The following is an 18,281-nucleotide window of genomic DNA, read 5'->3' on the forward strand; positions in this document are numbered from 1 at the left end:
ACATATTTTTGACAGGACGTCAGGACACGTCCAGCGTGTTTGTAGCAGGAAAAAACGGATACTTTTGATGGGAAGTTGGGATAATCTCCAGCTGTGTTTGTGGTGACAAAGCCCAGAGTTTTTAACAAGAAGTCGGGATGATTTCCAGATGTGTTTGTGGAGACAAAAAACTGATGTTGTTGACGGGAAGTTGGAAGATCTCTGGCTGTGTTTGGAACATTTTCGAGCCATGTTTGTGGCAACAAAACCGGGTATGTTCAACAAGATCTTGGGACATCTCCAGCTACGTTAGTGGCGACAAAATGGGGTGGATCTTAACAAGACCTCGAGATGGTTTCCAGCCATGTTTGTGGCAACAAAGCCGGGTACTTTTAACTTGACCTCGGGACATTTCCAGTCACCAACACTGGTATTTTGAACCAAAACATTATCTTTTCTTCATCCTAACCTGGTGTTTTTAATGGCTAAACATAACCAGAAAAATAACGTTGCACCATAAAGAAATGCAAAGTTCCAACATATCTGTGGTTCTGCAGAAACATTGACAACATTCACTCTCGCCACTGGCTTGAAAAAATGTGCATGCTGCAGAAACAAGGAAATAAGAAATGCAGCCACAGTAGATGGAAGTGGTTAGCGCTGCACAGACCACCAGAGAGGCTTCAGTTCCCAGCTTTGCATGCTCTGTGTCACAGCTGAAAGTACGCCAACAGGCGCTGAGGGGAAAGAAGAAAACAGCTTCTTTCATGTGCCGTAACAGCTGCAACACTGGACCCAATCTGCTTTTCATTTCAAAAAGCTGATCTGCAGTTGTGTTCTCGCAGCAACTTCGGTTCTCTGCTTCATTTTCTCTTTCCGGTCTCACGAGATAGAACCGAACATACAAACACCACTTTACCGGATCATGTAAAATTGAGCGATTATGCACATGAGGAATTGATTCCCGGCAGCACGGAGAAGACTGGCAGGCAGACAGTCGCACTGATGCCTGCGGGGAACGTCGAGCCTCCACCTGACTCGCATGTAATTGAAAGGAGCTGCAGCACCCGGAGGAGACGAACTCGGGGCGAACATGCAAAACCAGAAAATCAAACCCGTCTGTGCCCGATTTCACCTCTCAGCCAAAGACAGGACTCATCCCTCCCTCCTGACTCGGAGTGCGGTGTTGCCATCTGCAGGCGCAATTGATGAACTCCCTATTTCCATGGCAACTGCGTGGATGCGGCCCCTGGCAACAGGCTCCAGGCCCGGGATTGGAGTCCTATCAGCAGCTGTCAATCATGGGATGAGCCGCTGCCTCGCCTATGAGGCCAATGTGCTTGAAGAGATAGGAATAAATCCATTACCGCGCCGGGGACGGGGTCAGCTGGAGACAGAGACAAAGACGGAGAGTGGAGGACCCAGAGGTGCGCACAGTTCATCCATAACGTGTAAATAGACTGTAGTCGGTCCGGGAGGATAGTTTTCACTGTGATTACCATGGTTACGATCGATTGAGCAGCTCGGTTATATAATGACGGCTCTTGTCTCGTCTTGACCTTTATGCTACACTTACTGGAGCGTGTTTACGAGCGGGAAAGTTTCCTCTAAAGTGGCGTGAGCCAGATGTTTGGCCATAAACTGCTGCTGCCGCATCACTATAATCATGGATTGATTGGGCAGCGAGGTTTCAAAGGGCTCCCCTCTGAACGCACAGCACTAAAGTGATACTCGAAATAATATCATAGCAGTAATTCTCACTACAAACACAGGCTCTGTCTGAGGGGACCCTCGCTGATCCATCCACGGTTATAATATATGTATATAACTTTTACTCCGCCGGCTCCAAATCCTTCTTGTACTTTCCTCTTTAATCATCCGTTTCTTCCTTCGCTTTTCATGTCTCATGCAGAAGCGGTGGGCGTCATTTCCCCAGTAAAACAAATCATCTTCTATTCTGTAGTTTCCAGTGAAATTGTGCATATTTTCTCAAAACGTACTGCATCAGGATCTTCTTGTACTTCTAGACTCTTGAGTTTAGAAGATTAGTTGAACGGACCTGCTTTAAAGCCCCAGTAGCTCGCTTTTCCCCAGCACACCACACACAAGGGATATGTACTGTAGCATTTGCATCACCAGTTGCCAGGAAACTTTTATTTTATGTAGCTGGAGACATACTTTAGGTTGAATTTAGTCTAATGTATTACCTCAGTAAACATTTTCCTTATGCGTTTATGGTCTAAACCTGTAGTTTTCAAGTCTTCTTCCCGTTTACAGTAAAAGTAGACGATTGTGACTGACAGGGGTTCTCAGTCAGATCCAATCAGGATATCTTGGTCACTTCTGGCTCCAAAAAATCGAGATGGCGACGACCATAATGACAAAGCTGAGGCTTTAAAACTTTAGTCCACAAACCAGTGGAGGCATCACGGTGAGTTTACACTCACTTTGTTCTCGTTCTCGCTGGGTAGATGGCGACTAAAGTCATATCTTCATGGCCGGATCAATCTGTTTAAGGTTCAAGGGGGCAGAAATAACTTTTCGGGCCCCAATCCCCACCCCTCTTCGTTACATGCCCAAGACTGCAGTTGCTATTTTTATTATCCCATTGTATCAAATGACAACATGAAAAGAATGTGGCTTACGAAGAAGCAACTCACAGGAGTGAATGTATGTGTACTGTAATTAGTCCACAGTGTCTTTGCGGTTTTCTTTCACTTTTACTGCCCTTATGTGTCGCTGTTAGTGAACTCAGGCAACAGAGGGATGAGGACAAGAGCAGGCAAACACACACAAATGAATGAGGAGCAGGAGAGCGAGGAACTGTAGGAGTAGGTCCAGTGGGAAAACACTGAGGACATCTGGTGGACGGATGGAGAATGGCAAGTCTGGAGAGTTTCTGATGGAGACACTGCTTTTATGTAATGCCATTTTAATGCAGTTTACGTGCAGATGTTTACAGAGGTTGATCTAAAGACTTTTACATGCGGCCCTCCTCTGAAGTTATTTCTAATAAACAGCAAATCGCTCTGTAATAGCTGAGGTGAGTTTAGCCAATATACCTGTTTTCTGGAGTGCCACAGACGGATTCCTCTTGTTGACTGTTTATAAGAAGGTAAACAGAGATCAGGTCCAAATGGATGCGGCGCTAAAAAGGGCCAGGGTACGCCACATATAAAGAAAGTAAAACAGTATGAAGCTGTGTTGTCCTTTAAGGTCAGTTTGTTTATTCAGTTTATTCAGTTTGTTTAGACATTGTTAAATCAGTCAATGACGCTCCATCTTGTCTGATTAAGACTTATTTTCCAAAACTACAGAAGGCACCTTTAAGTCAACACAGATCTCACCAGTTAAACCAGAAAAGCAAACAAAAAAACAACTATCTGTTGTACCACAGAGATTTCCCCTCGCTGTCAGTCTCGTCAGACGTCCACAACTGTAACGGCTAAAATCTGAATAAATCAATGAAAGCTGTCAACGTATGGATCTTTAAGAAGTTTGCACGGTTACGTTCTGCTCCACGGCACTCAGAAATATCCTTCAGTCGATATGTTCATGTGTATGCAGGTCATGTGTGGATGCATGCATAATTCCTGCCTTTTGCCTGCTCAGGATTCTCTCAGATCACTTATTCATTCAACAAGCTTTTTAAGAGATGAAGCTGAATTATGAGACTGATAAAATTCAATCAGATCTGTTCAGATGCAAACTTGGGACTCAACTTGGGTCTGACAGAGAGCTGTTTAGTTGACAGAGGATGTATTATAAATGAACTGACAGAAAAACAGTTGAAAAGAACAGAGTCGGACATTTTGTCTCGCTCCACTCGGCTTTACGTCTGTTTCTGTTTCGTCTTTCTTTTGCTTTCTATTTCGTCACATCACTGTGCTTATGCTCTGGTTAGGTATAGGTGTTAAAAAAAACTTGGTTAGGGATAGGAAAACACCATGGTTTGGCTTAAAATACCTGCTTTGGTTGTCACAAATACGGCTGGAAATTGTCCAGACTTCTCTTTAAAAACAGCCGGTTTTGTCGCCACAAACATGGCTGAAGATCTCCTGACTTCCCGTCAAAAATATCTGTTTTTGCTTATGCTCTGTTTAGGTTTAGGCACAACACCATAATGGCTTAAAACACATGTTTTGTTCACCATGATCATGGATGGAGATGGTCTGACCTCTTGTGGAAGTAGCCAGTTTTGGTCTAATTGACTATTTCTGCTTTAGGTGACATAACCATGCATTGAATTTGCCATTGACACTCCAGTGGCAGTTGTTTGACACAGCTGTTGAATAACTGGTTGGCTTTCCTGTGAATTGACCTAAAATAATCTGTACATTTGAGTCTATTTTTGTGGCAATTTCTCTGTTTTCTGGCCCTGGCACAGGAAGGAAACATCGCTACTCTTAATCCTACCATAAGGCTTTTATTTGCGCGGGGGCTGGCAGCTAAAATTACACATTTTAATGAGCGACATCAATTTTAAACAGGTTTAAATTCCCTTCATGTGAAAATACAAAATTTACACACAGTTTGTCTTCTACAAGATATGAAAAAGTCTCATCTATAAACTATCAGCAAATATATTGCTACATATGTCAAATGTGGGACATTTCTCACATCCAAGTCCCAGTTTTCGTGTGAACAGAGCCAATTCACAGGTCTGAAGAATCTCATTGTGACTTGTGAAGAAAGAGACATATCTTGACTTGTGACCCAGCATCTACAAGACTGATTCTCAAATCCACTGAGAGACAGAGGCTGATGGTTTCACACGATGCCAGCCAAGGCTTTTGAGTCACTGCCAACAGCGATGGGCTGGCAGCAGCCGATGCAGACATATCTGAGGACCCACAGGTAGATGCCGCCGGACAGGACGACAGTCACGCCCAGCAGCACGACGAGGGAGGTGTGGACGGAGTCATCGCTGGACATCTGGGCTAAAAGAGATAAAAGATTTCTGGATTAAAATGTCTAAAAATGACCAAACCTTTTAGTTATATATTTTGATGAGTTGTGTAATTACATTAAATGTTTCAAACAATGTTCAAAGCCAGAGAAATCCTAATTTTACTCAAGGTAACGGTGTGTAGACAGAATCATCATTGTCATTAGGATTCATCATCTGGGAACCATGAATGTCTGCACCAAATCTTGTGCCAAGTCATTCTTTATTCATGTTGATATTTTCTTGCATAAATGAAAACTTTGACCTGATGATGGTGTTCGAAGAAAAACTGAGGCGTCACCAAAGTTTTCACCACTTATCCTGGGGGGACCATGAATATCCAAAAAATACAAAAATATCTCCTATAGTTGTTGAGCCACCTCGCTAAACACCATAAAATGTCGACTTCACAGTGGTGCGAGAAGAATAATGGGTGTGCTGCATAAGTCTTTGAGATGCATCCACTGGGGACCTTGAATATCATGGCAATCCATCCAATAATTGTTGAGACTCAACTAAAAATACACACATCATATTCACACAGAAGAAAACTAAGGGAATCATCAAAGTCGTTAGGATTCATCATCTGGGAACCATGAATGTCTGTACCATATTTTGTGACAAGTCATTCTTTATTCATGTTGATAGTAAGTGAAAACTTTGACCTGATGATGGTGTTTGAGGAAAAACTGAGGCGTCACCAAAGTTTACACCACTCATCCTGAGGGGACCATGAATATCAAAAAAATACAAAAATATCTCTGATAGTTGTTGAGCCACCTCGCTAAACACCATAAAATGTCGACCTCACAGTGGTGCTAGAAGAACATTGGGGTGTTGCATAACTCTTTGGGATTCATCCACTGGGGACCTTGAATTTCATGGCAATCCACCAAAAGACAAAAAGTGTAAGAAAGGTGATATTTATGTTAAGCACCATGTGCTTCTACTGCTACCATCTAACAAGGCTTATTGAAATTCTTGGGGGCTCTAGCATGGAGACCCTCAATCACGGTATTTGAAGGGTCCTTGAAGATAACAATGCATACACAATGAACAAAAAGAGGGAGGAAGCGGATGGTCAAGTAGGCTCGTTTTTTGCCGCAGGGCCTGGCAGGTTAATCCAGCCATGATGGTACATGATCTGAAGTACTAAATAAGCTCTCACCACGAGGAGACAGGAGATTGGTTTCTCAACGACTGCTGCAAAGTGGCTTGTTGACGAGCTCGCACTAAATGTGGACATGCAATCACACGCCCATTTCCAATATCATACTGCTCATATTATTAAATGAAACTTCTTGACAGAGCACTTTTAAAAATGTGTTTTTCCTGTTTAATCAATGTTTTAAATGAGTAGAAAATGAAAACCCAGAAAAACCCAAGTTTCTTAAATTATTTCTGCCTTTAAGTGTATTGAACACTGTGAAAATGTGTCAGCCGAGAGGCCCTTTATCTTTCTTTCTGAGGCACTGACACAAAACCTGTAATTTACCGCGGATTCTTCAGAAAGCTGAGTAGCTTCTGAACATTAAGCTTCCCGGTAGAGGCAATGGAAAATAATTGCTTTTCGTGTGTATTGTCGGATAGCTGCAGAAATGTGAAGAAGAAACCATCAAACCAGAACATTTAAAGAACAATGGAAGATTCATCAGAGGTTTCAAATTCTTCCTTTACGAAAGCGAAAAGGACGGCATTGTCCGTCTGGTTGGGGCTTTGGGTTGATGGCATAGGGTTAGGGCAAAGGTTGATGGGTTAGGGTTAGGGTGAAGGTTTATGGCATAGGATTCAGGTTAAGGCTGATGGTTTAGAGGTAGGGTCAGGTTTGATGGTGCAGGGTAAGTGTTAGGTTCGATGGCATTCGGTCGAGGTTAGGGTCGATGGTGTAGGGTTAGGGTTAAAGTTGATGGTGCAGGGGTAAGGTTAGGGTCAATGGTGTAGGGGTTATGTTGGGGTTGATAGTATCGGTTTAGGGTTAACTACTCTAAAAAACAGTGTATTTCCTGAGGACAACCCCACCCAGACTGAGGTGTCATATATGAGATATATGCCCCTTTATCAAGAGTGATGCTGCCATATATGTCACCAGTAAGAGAATATATGATCATTAAATACATACGTCCTCTGGGTATATGGAGATAACACATTTATATATAATATTATATATATTTATAAGATATATGAAACACTGTAGTGAAACATGTATATGTATACATATTAGAGAACAAACTGGCAACCATCTGAGGTGCAGATGATTTGAACAACACAGTGTTGTGACGTGAATGCAATAGAAAGGGGGAGATGGACTGCCGCATTTAGTGCCTGAATATTATCAATAATAGTTTTAATGAAAAAAGAGACGGACAAAGGTGATAATGATCGTAAAAATCTGCTAAAATAATGTGTTAAAATAGAATACATAGAATAAGATGGAAAATAAATGACACAGAATTCACAGAATCAAGGCGCACAGGTAGAAATACATCTGCAAAGGCGTGAATAGACACGAAACACAGACTTCTCTTGAAAACACAGTAGTTAAGACCCCACAGTAATCATCTGCATGGTTGAAAAAAGCTTTTAAGAGATCACACGCTTGGTGGACAAAACAACCTGCACACGGGGGCACTTACCTCGGCTACAGTGTACAATCAGCAGCAGACCGATGAGCATTTTAACAGCGGAGGGCATCTTCATGCTGAACTGGATTCACTGGGGAAACACAAAAAAGTAACACATCTACTTAGATATGCGGCAAAAATGATGATATAAACTCCACCTGATTCACAGCCGGTATAAACAAACTACATGGTTTTATTTTAATATATTGTTGACATAGTAAACATGAAAAAAGTGATATTATTTGATAAAAATGCTACAGTTTGGCACCAGATATTAAACACGAGGAAAAGATTTAATCATAATATAGAAATGTGGACAAGAAAAGAAACACATTCATGACTCATATACAGAATGTAGGTGTAAGAACAGGAAGGAAAAACAATCCATTGATGATAAAAGGAGGATTTCTTGAGGATTATAATCTTCATGAATGCAGAGCACATAGTCAAACACTTGAAACAAAAGGGAAACACAACTCAAATCCAGTGTTATTGTCAGTAGAGAGTAAACAAGCCTAGATTTTCAATCATGCTGACTTCAAAAACACATAACCGGCTTCCTTTTCATCCACTAAACCAGAAAAATAACCCTGCAGGAAAATATATGTAAAACAAAAACAAGACGAGTGTGGGAATAGAGAGAGAAGGTTTTCCTCTTTCATCCCGACTCACAGATCAAAATGTGATCGCCTCCGTCCCTCTAAGATGCTACAGGTTACTCGACATAAAAGCAGCCAAAAAGATACTAATAATCCATTTCTTCTCAGGGGGACTGGAAAAAAATAACCTCAATTTCAATCTGGAGAGCAGCGACCTCTGTTACTGAGGCAGAAAGCCTTGAGGAGACCTGAGGAGAGCCATCGTCTTGCTTTCACACAGTGTTCCTCGCTTGTTTCCTGCACTGATTTCTGTCAGCATCGCTTTGCCAGTGAGATAATGGGGGAGCGAGACAGAGGAGAGAGGAGCATGCATCCAGAAATAGAGGCTCGATAGGGCAGAAAGAGAGAAAAGAGCGATAACAGGTCACTTCTACACCAGCAGGAGAGGAGACTGAGAGGAGAGTAGACAGGGGAGGGAATTAAATATGAATGCAGCATGGAGACCTCTTCAAAACACCCAAAGCATGAATAATCCTGGTCAACATGAACCCATTTTTGAATAAAATCAGAGGACACGGCTCCCTCTGGTGGTTCAGAGTGCTCTCACACACAGCAGTGAACTTCAAGATGACAGACGATCCTCTGGGATTCTGTCTCCACTTGATTTCATTGATAATTTGACTTCATACGTGGTTCACTTCTCTCCCGCTGAGCCTTTCCAGCATATTTAAAGAGAACCTATTCAGACTGAGGTTGGACTGGGAACACCTGCTGCTGCATGAATGAATCTGTGTGAAGAAAGAAAGAAAGAAAGAAAGAAAGAAAGAAAGAAAGAAAGACTCCCGGAGAAAGTTGGCATTGTGTGCATTCTGGCTCAGTGAGCGGTAATGTTCACAATTCACATGGGTGGGCACAAAATGGTAGCGTATTACCCGTCAGGCAGAGCAGAAAGTATAAAGAACAACTGAGCTGAACACACAGAGACGCACACGCACGCTCCTTTTGACAATCTATCATGTAATTAGGGTGAACGGACGAGATTTTAATTGCAGAGGAAGACGACTGGAAAACAGTCAGAGGACAAAGACGGAGGGAGTGAAGTGAGACATTTAATGAAAGCTGTGAAAATGAGGATGGAGGAAAAAAAGCTCATTCATGATCTATAGTTATTCCACCGTTTGATGCTGTGTTGGGAGCATCTTCAAACAAAAGCACACGAGAATCAGATTTATGTGAAATAAAGTAACTTGTCGTAATCGTTTGTGTTGACAGTCTATCCAGAGCTGGAGCAGAGGGTCAGGTTAATGTTAAATGTCGTCAGTTGCTGCACACAAATTACATGACACGATTGATTTGTGTATTTAGTAATCTGATTACACATAATGTAATCTAATCTACACTTTTGCTTTTTGAATTAGTTCAAAATGCATCTTAAATATATTTTTAAAAAATGACACAGCCACAAAACTTTGAGTTCCACAAATATTTATATTAAAACATCTCAAAACCGCTTTCAGTGCAAATTCAATGCATTTTGCATATTGAGCGTTTACAACTGGTCAAATCTAAACATACAGACGGTACTGGCACAAACAAGCTTTATTCTCAGAATTCAGATTCTGATTTTAATATCAGAATTTGTAGTTTAAAGTCTGAATTCAGAGAAAAAAAATCTAAATTTTAAGACAAAAGTCAGAATTTAAAGAAATATATATATTTTTTTACAGTGGCCCTAAACCTCTTCAGTACAAAACTCTTAACTTATATTAAATATCAATAGCTGCTTGTGTAGCAGGTGTCACGACAACTGCTGCTAAATACATAAAGTAATTAGCATTTAATTTACAGACACAAACAACACAGTTATAGAAAAGTATTTTTAGTTTTTTTAAATACAAACACAGGAACAATGTCTGCTGGAGATGTGATTAATTTTATGAATATTAATATAAGTTTAATAAGTTTTTTAATGACTGATTTTAGAAATGTCATTATAAAAACAAGGGATTCTTGTGAAACTCGAGCGTGAAAGAATAGGAAAAAAATCTTATATTACCTGTATAAAAACATTTCAGTGTTACGTTTTCCAGAAAAAAAGAAACTTTTGACTCACTTCCTGTTACAAAAATACATTTACAATAGTTTTTTATGGATTTTTCCCCAAAATCTGAAACTGTTACTATATTTCCTTTTAATGTCTCTGAGCGAGGGAGGAAGGAGATGCATCTTTCCTCTCTCCTCCCTCCTTCAGTCGTCTCTGTCTCTGGGTCTGAGCGAGGAGCATCCTGAACATCCGCCCAGTCCCTTCTCCGTCGTGTTGTAGTCGAAGCGAGGCAGAACCAGAACGCTGCCTTCCGCTTCGGTTCTGGCGGCGGTGGCCGCGGCGTCGCCCGAGGCTCTCTCCTCCTCCACGGACATGATGTTCTTCACCAAGCATGTGATGGCAGCGTCAATGTTTGTGTTGTCCTGGAGAGAGAAGATGGAGGTGAAGGGGAAACAGCTTTAAGATGCAAATAAACATATAAACAATACTCGCTGCAAATTATCCTTAAAGCTTTGTGGATGTTCAGGACAAATTTCATCCCAAGCTTAGAAAGCACATACCAAAAATAACAAAAATGGTAAAAAAAAACTTTGCTCAGGGGGCCAACGAGGTCATAACATATGCTGAATTCACCAGAAGGCCCAAATACTTAAGAATTTGTCAGAAACAGCGCTTCACAATGTTTATAAAGTTTCTCCAAACTCAATAACTCACAAAACTGTGATTTTATAAGGGAGTGTGGGGAATTTCTCCCCCTCCTCATCTCCTTGCTGTTTTTTTGCTGCGGCTGTTTTGACCAATAACATGTTGATGTTCAAGTGAATGAATAAATGAATGTCGCGCACCATTTACTATGACATCTGCAACAATGACATTATCACTTTATACAGTTGATGTGGTGAAAATGTGAGAAAATCATTGCATATATGTACTTTTTGGAGTCATGTTTCTGTCCACATGATGAGCCAAGACCAACAGTTACTCTGTTTTTAGCTCCGTTTTTGGTCTCCACCATCTCCTGAGTGAAATATCTTGCTGCTAACTTTGTCATACAGTGTTTATCAGAGCTGTTTGTTTATGAAAACAGCTTCTATTTGTTGATGGAAACTCTGCTAATGAGAGAAGTGAGAGTGAAGCAAAACAATAAACTTGTGGGCAGTGAAACCAGAAGTGAACTGAAAGATGCTGAAACGATCCATAGAGCTGAGGGGAACCACAGTCGAGTTTGGCCCTTTCACATTTCGCACAGTTACTTTTATCCTTTGTTAACATGAGTTATGGGGTCAGATGACATCAGTTAACTCGGGTTTATCTCTTTTATCTCTTCACTGTGAAGGAAGTTCTTTCTTTGAAGAAAGAGGATTCAAAAGGTCATGAAAGCACAGACGGGAGATTAAGGCCGTACGGGTTCTTCATTGTGTGCTATAAAAAGCTGCTCTTCCTTGCACCTGATCAATCCACACAGATCAATTCAATAAGTAGATAAGTTAAATCTAATCAGCCAAGTAGAACAGAAGTGACACAATATGTTCCTTGTCTGCAAATTCCTTTAACTTCTTTGAGGCATTAGCAAGAGGAGGCTGCAAGACTTCATTACCGAGAAACCTTTGAATATGAGTAAGTGACTGGGTTAACTGGGTGGCTAACGAGGCCTAAGTTTCCTGAGGTTAAGGGCTTTGATTTTGAAATGTGAGTGTGCTACTTCCTGTGTGTATGACAGACTCGATGCTACGAGACAAACGTTTAAATGTTGTGTTGTTTTTGTTGGTTTCTTTAAAAAGAGAGAACAGAGACACTGACAAAAGTGCTGAGAAGATTTGACTTAGAAATAGAAACTGGGGTGAATATTAAAAGAAAAGAGGAACTTATTGAAGAGTTGTGTGTTAGTGACAGAAGGCAAACAAAACATGCAGTGACGTTTGTTCACGGAGAGAAAAGATAAAGTCGAGCGTGAGAGAGATGGACCCACGAGAAAAACTTCGTACCTTGGCAGAGGTTTCGTACCAGCCGACGAATCCGTACTCTCTGGAGAAGTTCTCCAGTTTGGGCAGCTTGGGGCACAAACCGTGACGCCGCTGGTCACACTTGTTGGCCAGTAGCACAGCTGGAACCGACCTCCCGTTGCCAAGGGCGACCTAACAGAACCAGGAAGTAGCGGTGTGTTTTTATGCTGTTATCTGAAATGTGATGGCTACCAGACAATTCATGTCCCCCTGCAGTGGTGGAAATTAAAACATTAAAATAATCATGTTTACCTTTGAGTCCAGGTCTCCTTTCCACTTGAGGACGGCCTGAAACGTGGACAGTCTGGTCATGTCGAAGACGACGAGGGCCCCCACCGCCTCTCTGTAGTACACACGGGTCATGTTGCCATAACGCTCCTGACCTTTTAAAGAAAACGGAGAAGACCCTTTATTTAATCCATTGCAGCATTGATTGCCTTTGAAACTGTAGAATCGTGGCTGCAGCTAACAACCAAACCTAACAAGCACAATGTTATCTATTCATTTCACTGTAATTCAGTGTATGGCTTAAATATAGTCAAAAGTGTGTGTATTTAACAAAATATGTGAAAATCAGTCTGTAATTCTTTGCTCACTACAAGCTAGCTTTATTTTAGAAAAATCCCATTCAAAACTTCCTTTGGAAATCAGCTAATTTATGGTGAGTGAAGCCAAATTCCAGGTTGGTCGACAAAAATGTTGTATGATTTCTTTACAAATCTGCTGATTGTTTTCTCAAATAAACAAATAATCATTTTGTCAGTAAAATAAAAGTGAATAGTGAAAAATGTCACGTATGAATTCCTGTAAGTTAAGCGTTAAAACAGCTTGTTTGATTTGCCCAATAATCCAAAACCCAAAAATAAAATGAAACCCGACAACAGTAGACGAAAATAATCTAATCTCTAATTAAAATTAGATCACAGACCATCATAAATACAGACAAAGAAGACTTTTTCTAATTTGTAGCGAGTCTTTCATTCGGGGCTGTGTTCTTTATTTGAAACCTTTGCAGCCTTGATTGCCTTTGAAACTGTGGATTTATGGCTGCAGCTAACAAATAAACCAAACCTAACAAGCACAATGTTACCTATTAGTTTTACTGTAACTGAGTGTGTGGCTTGACAGTTAAAAGTGTGTGTATTTATGGAAAAAAATCTTAATTCAACAAAATATGTGAAAATCAGTCTGTAATTCTTTGCTCACTACAAGCTAGCTTTATTTTTGAAAAATCCCATTCAAAACTTCCTTTGGAATTCTGCTAATTTAGCCCCAAGAGAACGAATTTCCAGGTTGGTATAGCAAAATTCATAGCATCTATTTATCAAATTAACACAATTAAACAAATACTAATTTTAATAACAAAACAAAACCTAGCTTTATTTAAAAAAAAAAAAAAAAAAAAAAAAATCCCATTCAAAACGTCCTTTGGAAATCTGCTAATTTATGGTGCGTAAAGCTAACTTCCAGGTTGGTATACAAACATTTTGTATTGACCGTTACTTTTCTGTTCAACAACTAACAGACTAATTGATTGACCCTTGCAGCTCTAATATCTGTGTCTTGCTCATGGACGGCAGGAGCAGATACAGATTCAAATGAAATGTTAAACCGTGTGTGTTCATACAGAAGAATGTTGTTGCATGCAAGTATCTGTGTCACCACGTGTGTGTGTGTGTGTGTGTGTGACTGAAGGCATGAATAAGTCTCTATCCTAGACGCTAACTTCCTCCACATGATCTTAATACGGTGGTGAATCAGCCAGTGAGCGTCTGAGAGACACACACACAGTCACACAAACACACACACACACTGCACATGACCTAGGCACCAACACAACAGCTGACACACAACGCGCACAAACGCACACATACAAGAGGTCTGACAGTCTTCTTCCTTCTTCTTCACCCACCAAGAGACTCGACTCTGTCTTATCACTACCTGATCGGTCGAAGCTTGAGATAGTGATCGAGTTTTTGCTGTTGTAGATTTTCAGTTCATGCTTTACTTAAAGATTAGCTAACCGTCAAAATTACACTTTAAAAAGGTTAAAATGTGGAACTTTTTGTGGCCTATCATAACTTTTGCAAGTAAAAAGTAAATTGCTATGTCATCTTTCAACACCACAAAGAGCTTCATGAGGACTTTACTGAGCAAGAAACAGAATTTCACACACTAAACAACACACAACAATGTGTCTGTGCATCAGCAGTTTTGCAAACTTCCTGTTTGGTGGTGTTGTATCAACCTTTAAGTCCGCTTCACTCAGGAGTCAGTGGAAGTTTTGCATAAACTCAAGTTTTGGGTTAAGATTAAAGTGTTACTTTTTGTTGATTAGCCTATTAATATCAAAATATGTGAATGAAAGTCTGTAAGTCTTTACCCACTACAAGCTAACCGTCTTCCAATGCAAGACTTCCATTGGAAATCTGCTAATTTATCCCAGGCTGGGTCTAGACTTATACTAATCCTGACACCTAGCACGTATAACAGTGTGTAAGTTTACAGACGCTACAAGCTAATTGTCTTCTAATGCAAAACTTCCCTTGGAAATCTGCTAATTTAGCCCTGAGTGAAGCTAACTTCCAGGTTAGTGTACAAAAAGATGTCACAACATTATAAACAGCATCTAAAACTAACCTTGTACCATTGGACAGAGAGACATTTCACTGACAATATTGTGTTTGTCGTATAATACAACTTATATACATAATAAGTTTTTACCCACTACAAGAAGCTAATCGTCTTCCAGTGCCAAACTTCCATTAGAAATATGCTACTTTAGGCCCTGAGTGAAGCTAACTTCTGGGTTGATCTGCAAAACGACCCTAGCCCTTTAACTTAACAGACGATTTTGTATTTATCGTTTAAAAATCTGAATTTACTTACTAATCTTAACACCTGTCACAATACATCTATGACTAACATTCTGTAAGTCTCTACCCACTAAAAGCTAATTTCTAATTCAAAACTTCCATTGGAAATATGCAAATTTAACCATGTGCAACGCTAACTTCCTGGTTTGCCTACAAAAAAACATTATAACATCTTAAACAGCATCTTAAAACAACTTGAAACATTGAACATACCAATCTTGACACTTGTTGCACAATATATAAATAACATTCAAGTCTTTACCCAGTACAAACTAACTATCTTCCAATGCAAAACTTCCATTGAAAGTCTGCTAGTAAAGTTAACTTCCAGGTTGGTCTAGAACACATCATGACTAGCATATTATACCGACTTTTAGCTGTGTGTTTTTGTGTTGATGGTATGAAAACTGACATTACATAGCGATTCAATCATGATAGTACAAAACAGTCTGAGATTCTGACTTGAAAACACTTCTGTGGTCTTGTATTAACCAGGAAATGGTGGCCTAGACTTCGCTTCATCAAGATAAACACTCACTCACACGAAACAGTGATGCAATTATCACTTTGACGCATTTAATCCGACTAACTGCTCTGTGTATGAGAGAAGGGCCCACATTTAAAGGCCTCCACGCAGTGACTCCGGTATGAAGTCATCACTGGACGCTGGTCTAAAGTCCGTCCGACCTACAGCCTCGGCCAGATCTCTTGATCTCAGATCTCCCTCTCTGTAAATAACGGCTTTCATCAGCTATCATGTCGGTCAACACCCGTACGCTCAGTGGGAGGAAGAGAATCTACAGCGGGTGAGACAGCTGGGACACAAGTGCCTCCAAAAAGAAAATCAAATTACATGCAATTATGGAGGCATGATGGGTTTTATAACCAGACTAGAGCACGCCCTTTCCTTTTAAAAACACCAGATCTGGCAGGGGCGACTTTTCAAATGCAGAGAAAGAGGTTAACCACATTTTCTAGGCGGTCACTGCTTGAATCATGCAGAGTCATCGTTAGATGTGTCAGCAAAGTGCAGCCAGCGAGTGTGAAAACGCAGAGTGCTTGTTTGTATATCTGCTTCTTGGTTGCATACTTGGGTAATCTAATCTTGATACTAAATTAACTCAAAGGAGATCTGACATTTTTAAAATTGTCTGCAGTGACAAGTCAAAGCTTTAATCCAATATATCTGATTAGATTTTGAGTAATAAAAAATGAATATCCAAGAATCTCTAATGACATTCATTAATGACCAGTATCAACCTATTACATGTTGCGCCATATTTTTGCTGCGTGTGAGCCCAACCAGGAAATACAATATGCTTTAAATTACTTTAATAATCACTTTCATATAGATTTCATGTACTGTAATATAAACGCTTCGCTCCGGCCTCTCAAATGTGAGTAATTGCTGCTTTTCTTTGTCATATATCATCATAAACTGAACATCTTATATTGCAAATTGATTTGAAAGACATTACTTACACGCAAGCCGATATCTCCACTGTAGCTGCTGAGCTACAAGCGTTTGCACGCACCTCTTCTGAAGTGGGCGCACACCGAACACACGTCGAGGGTTTGAATTAATATCTAGAGGCTTCTGGAGACTTGGATTACACCGAACAAGACGTATGGAGCCGTTTTATGGTTTTTTTTTTCTGGTTGTTTTTTAATGTTTTAAAAACAAGTCCCCATCTACTTCAGGTGTTTAGGAGAACGCTGCAGCGCTGTTTTGCTGTGAAGCTCCAAAAAATTGTTTTGTGGACTACGAAACGAGTGTACAATACATTTTCATTCATACTACTAGATAGACGTAGCCTTGAAATTATTTTTTGAAGAGGTGAACCCAATCTGGCAAGACTGACAGCAGATAGGAGCTTCTAAGCCCGCCCTAGAGCCTACAACAGCCAATGAGTAGTATTTTGAGGTCAAAATGGCTTTTTTTGGCAGGTGCCAAGTGTTAAATGTTCATTTTCAGTGATATCGTTGTTTTTAAATTCGAACTTGGACAATGTAAGACTATAAGATGCAGACCCATTGTGTTTTCCAGCTAATAGCGGCAATTACAGGTGATCTACAGACTTATCTTTGCATAAATAAATAATTCAGTGTGTTCAAGCACCTGCAGATTAATGCCAGAAGCAACTACAGAGCTTCTGACAGCTTTGGGGGAAAAACAATCACATTATAACCTTTAAAAAGAGCCCAACTCCATGCCTGTACTCCAAATGGTTCAACAACAGCTTTGAATTTACTTTGGGCTGGACTGGGATCAGCGTTTAGGATAATCATACGTTGGAAAAACTTTTTTTTCCCCCCAACACTGAACAACCTGAAATGTCTGTTGACTCACCTCAAACAGACGCTGCTGTCTGTTGAGCAAGAGAAGTGGTATTTGACTATGCAAATAACGCATGAACGCCAGCTATTCTTTCAATGCATGTGCAATTCTGCTTGATATAAAGACAATCTGGGAGGTTAACAGCTGCACACACACACACACACACACACACACACACTCCATGCATTCACACTGGGACGCACCGGCGATGTCCCACAGCTGCAGCCGCACCACCGTCCTCTGGTCCCAGTTGAGCACTTTGAGGGCGAAGTCCACTCCGATGGTGGCGCGGTAGTGCTGGGAGAACACCTGGTGCACGTAGCGCTTTATGATGGACGTTTTACCCACTCCGAGGTCTCCGATCACCAACACTTTGAGCAGGCGTTCCTGCTGCATCGTTCACTGCTCCCGGGTGGCACAGCGACGTCTCCAAGAAGGCATGTATGGAGGCAAACAGCTGTGAAACCGAGTGGTAGCGCGCTATTTGGACACTTTTACGCACTGTTTGGACACCTTTACGCACTGTTAACCCTAACATTCATGTTAAAAGAGATACTCTAAAAAAAAGAATCGAAGGTTATTTGAAAAGATTAAAAAAAGATTAAAATAAATGTGGAAGTTTGTGTTGTTCTGCGTCCCAGCGGGTGTTCATGCTCTCAGTCAGCTCTCAGAGTTTGGATGAAGACGAAAAAGGAGAACTTGCTGCATGTTAAACTCTGCCAGGAGAGCGAAAGAAGAAGAAGAAGAGAAACAGCTCCAGTGTTGTTATCTGCTCAGCCTCCGGTCTGTGCGCACATCTTGGTCTGCTGCCAGGAGAAACTGTGCGGTGAGGAGTCTGTCGGCAGTTTGAGCTGGAGCTGGCTGGACGACCAC

The 18,281-nt window shown here is 40.8% G+C and overlaps 1 protein-coding gene across 1 annotated transcript; it reads right to left on the minus strand.

Annotated features, from left to right (window-relative positions):
* Positions 1 to 9,615: 9,615 nt before the first annotated feature.
* On the minus strand, positions 9,616 to 18,258 carry LOC311251494 (ras-related protein Rab-38). Its single transcript, XM_084343950.1, has 4 exons — positions 17,612 to 18,258; positions 12,447 to 12,577; positions 12,177 to 12,326; positions 9,616 to 10,613 (listed from the first exon to the last, which is right to left on the minus strand). The coding sequence occupies exons 1-4, from the start codon at positions 17,802 to 17,804 to the stop codon at positions 10,395 to 10,397; spliced, it is 693 nt and encodes a 230-aa protein (XP_084200076.1). The 5' UTR covers positions 17,805 to 18,258; the 3' UTR covers positions 9,616 to 10,394.
* Between the last annotated feature and the right edge of the window lie 23 nt (positions 18,259 to 18,281).

The sequence above is a fragment of the Pagrus pagrus genome, assembly GCF_965226575.1.
Source record: "Pagrus pagrus genome assembly, chromosome: 22".
Lineage (NCBI taxonomy): Eukaryota > Metazoa > Chordata > Actinopteri > Spariformes > Sparidae > Pagrus > Pagrus pagrus.

Excerpts from the sequence above, each read along its gene's own strand:
- LOC311251494 (XM_084343950.1), bottom strand. The coding sequence starts at position 17,804 with ATGCAGCAGGAACGCCTGCTCAAAGTGTTGGTGATCGGAGACCTCGGA. Across the intron at positions 12,327-12,446 it reads AAGGAGACCTGGACTCAAAG|GTCGCCCTTGGCAACGGGAG; the intron begins GTAAACATGATT and ends TGGTTCTGTTAG. Across the intron at positions 10,614-12,176 it reads GGTACGAAACCTCTGCCAAG|GACAACACAAACATTGACGC; the intron begins GTACGAAGTTTT and ends TTCTCTCTCCAG.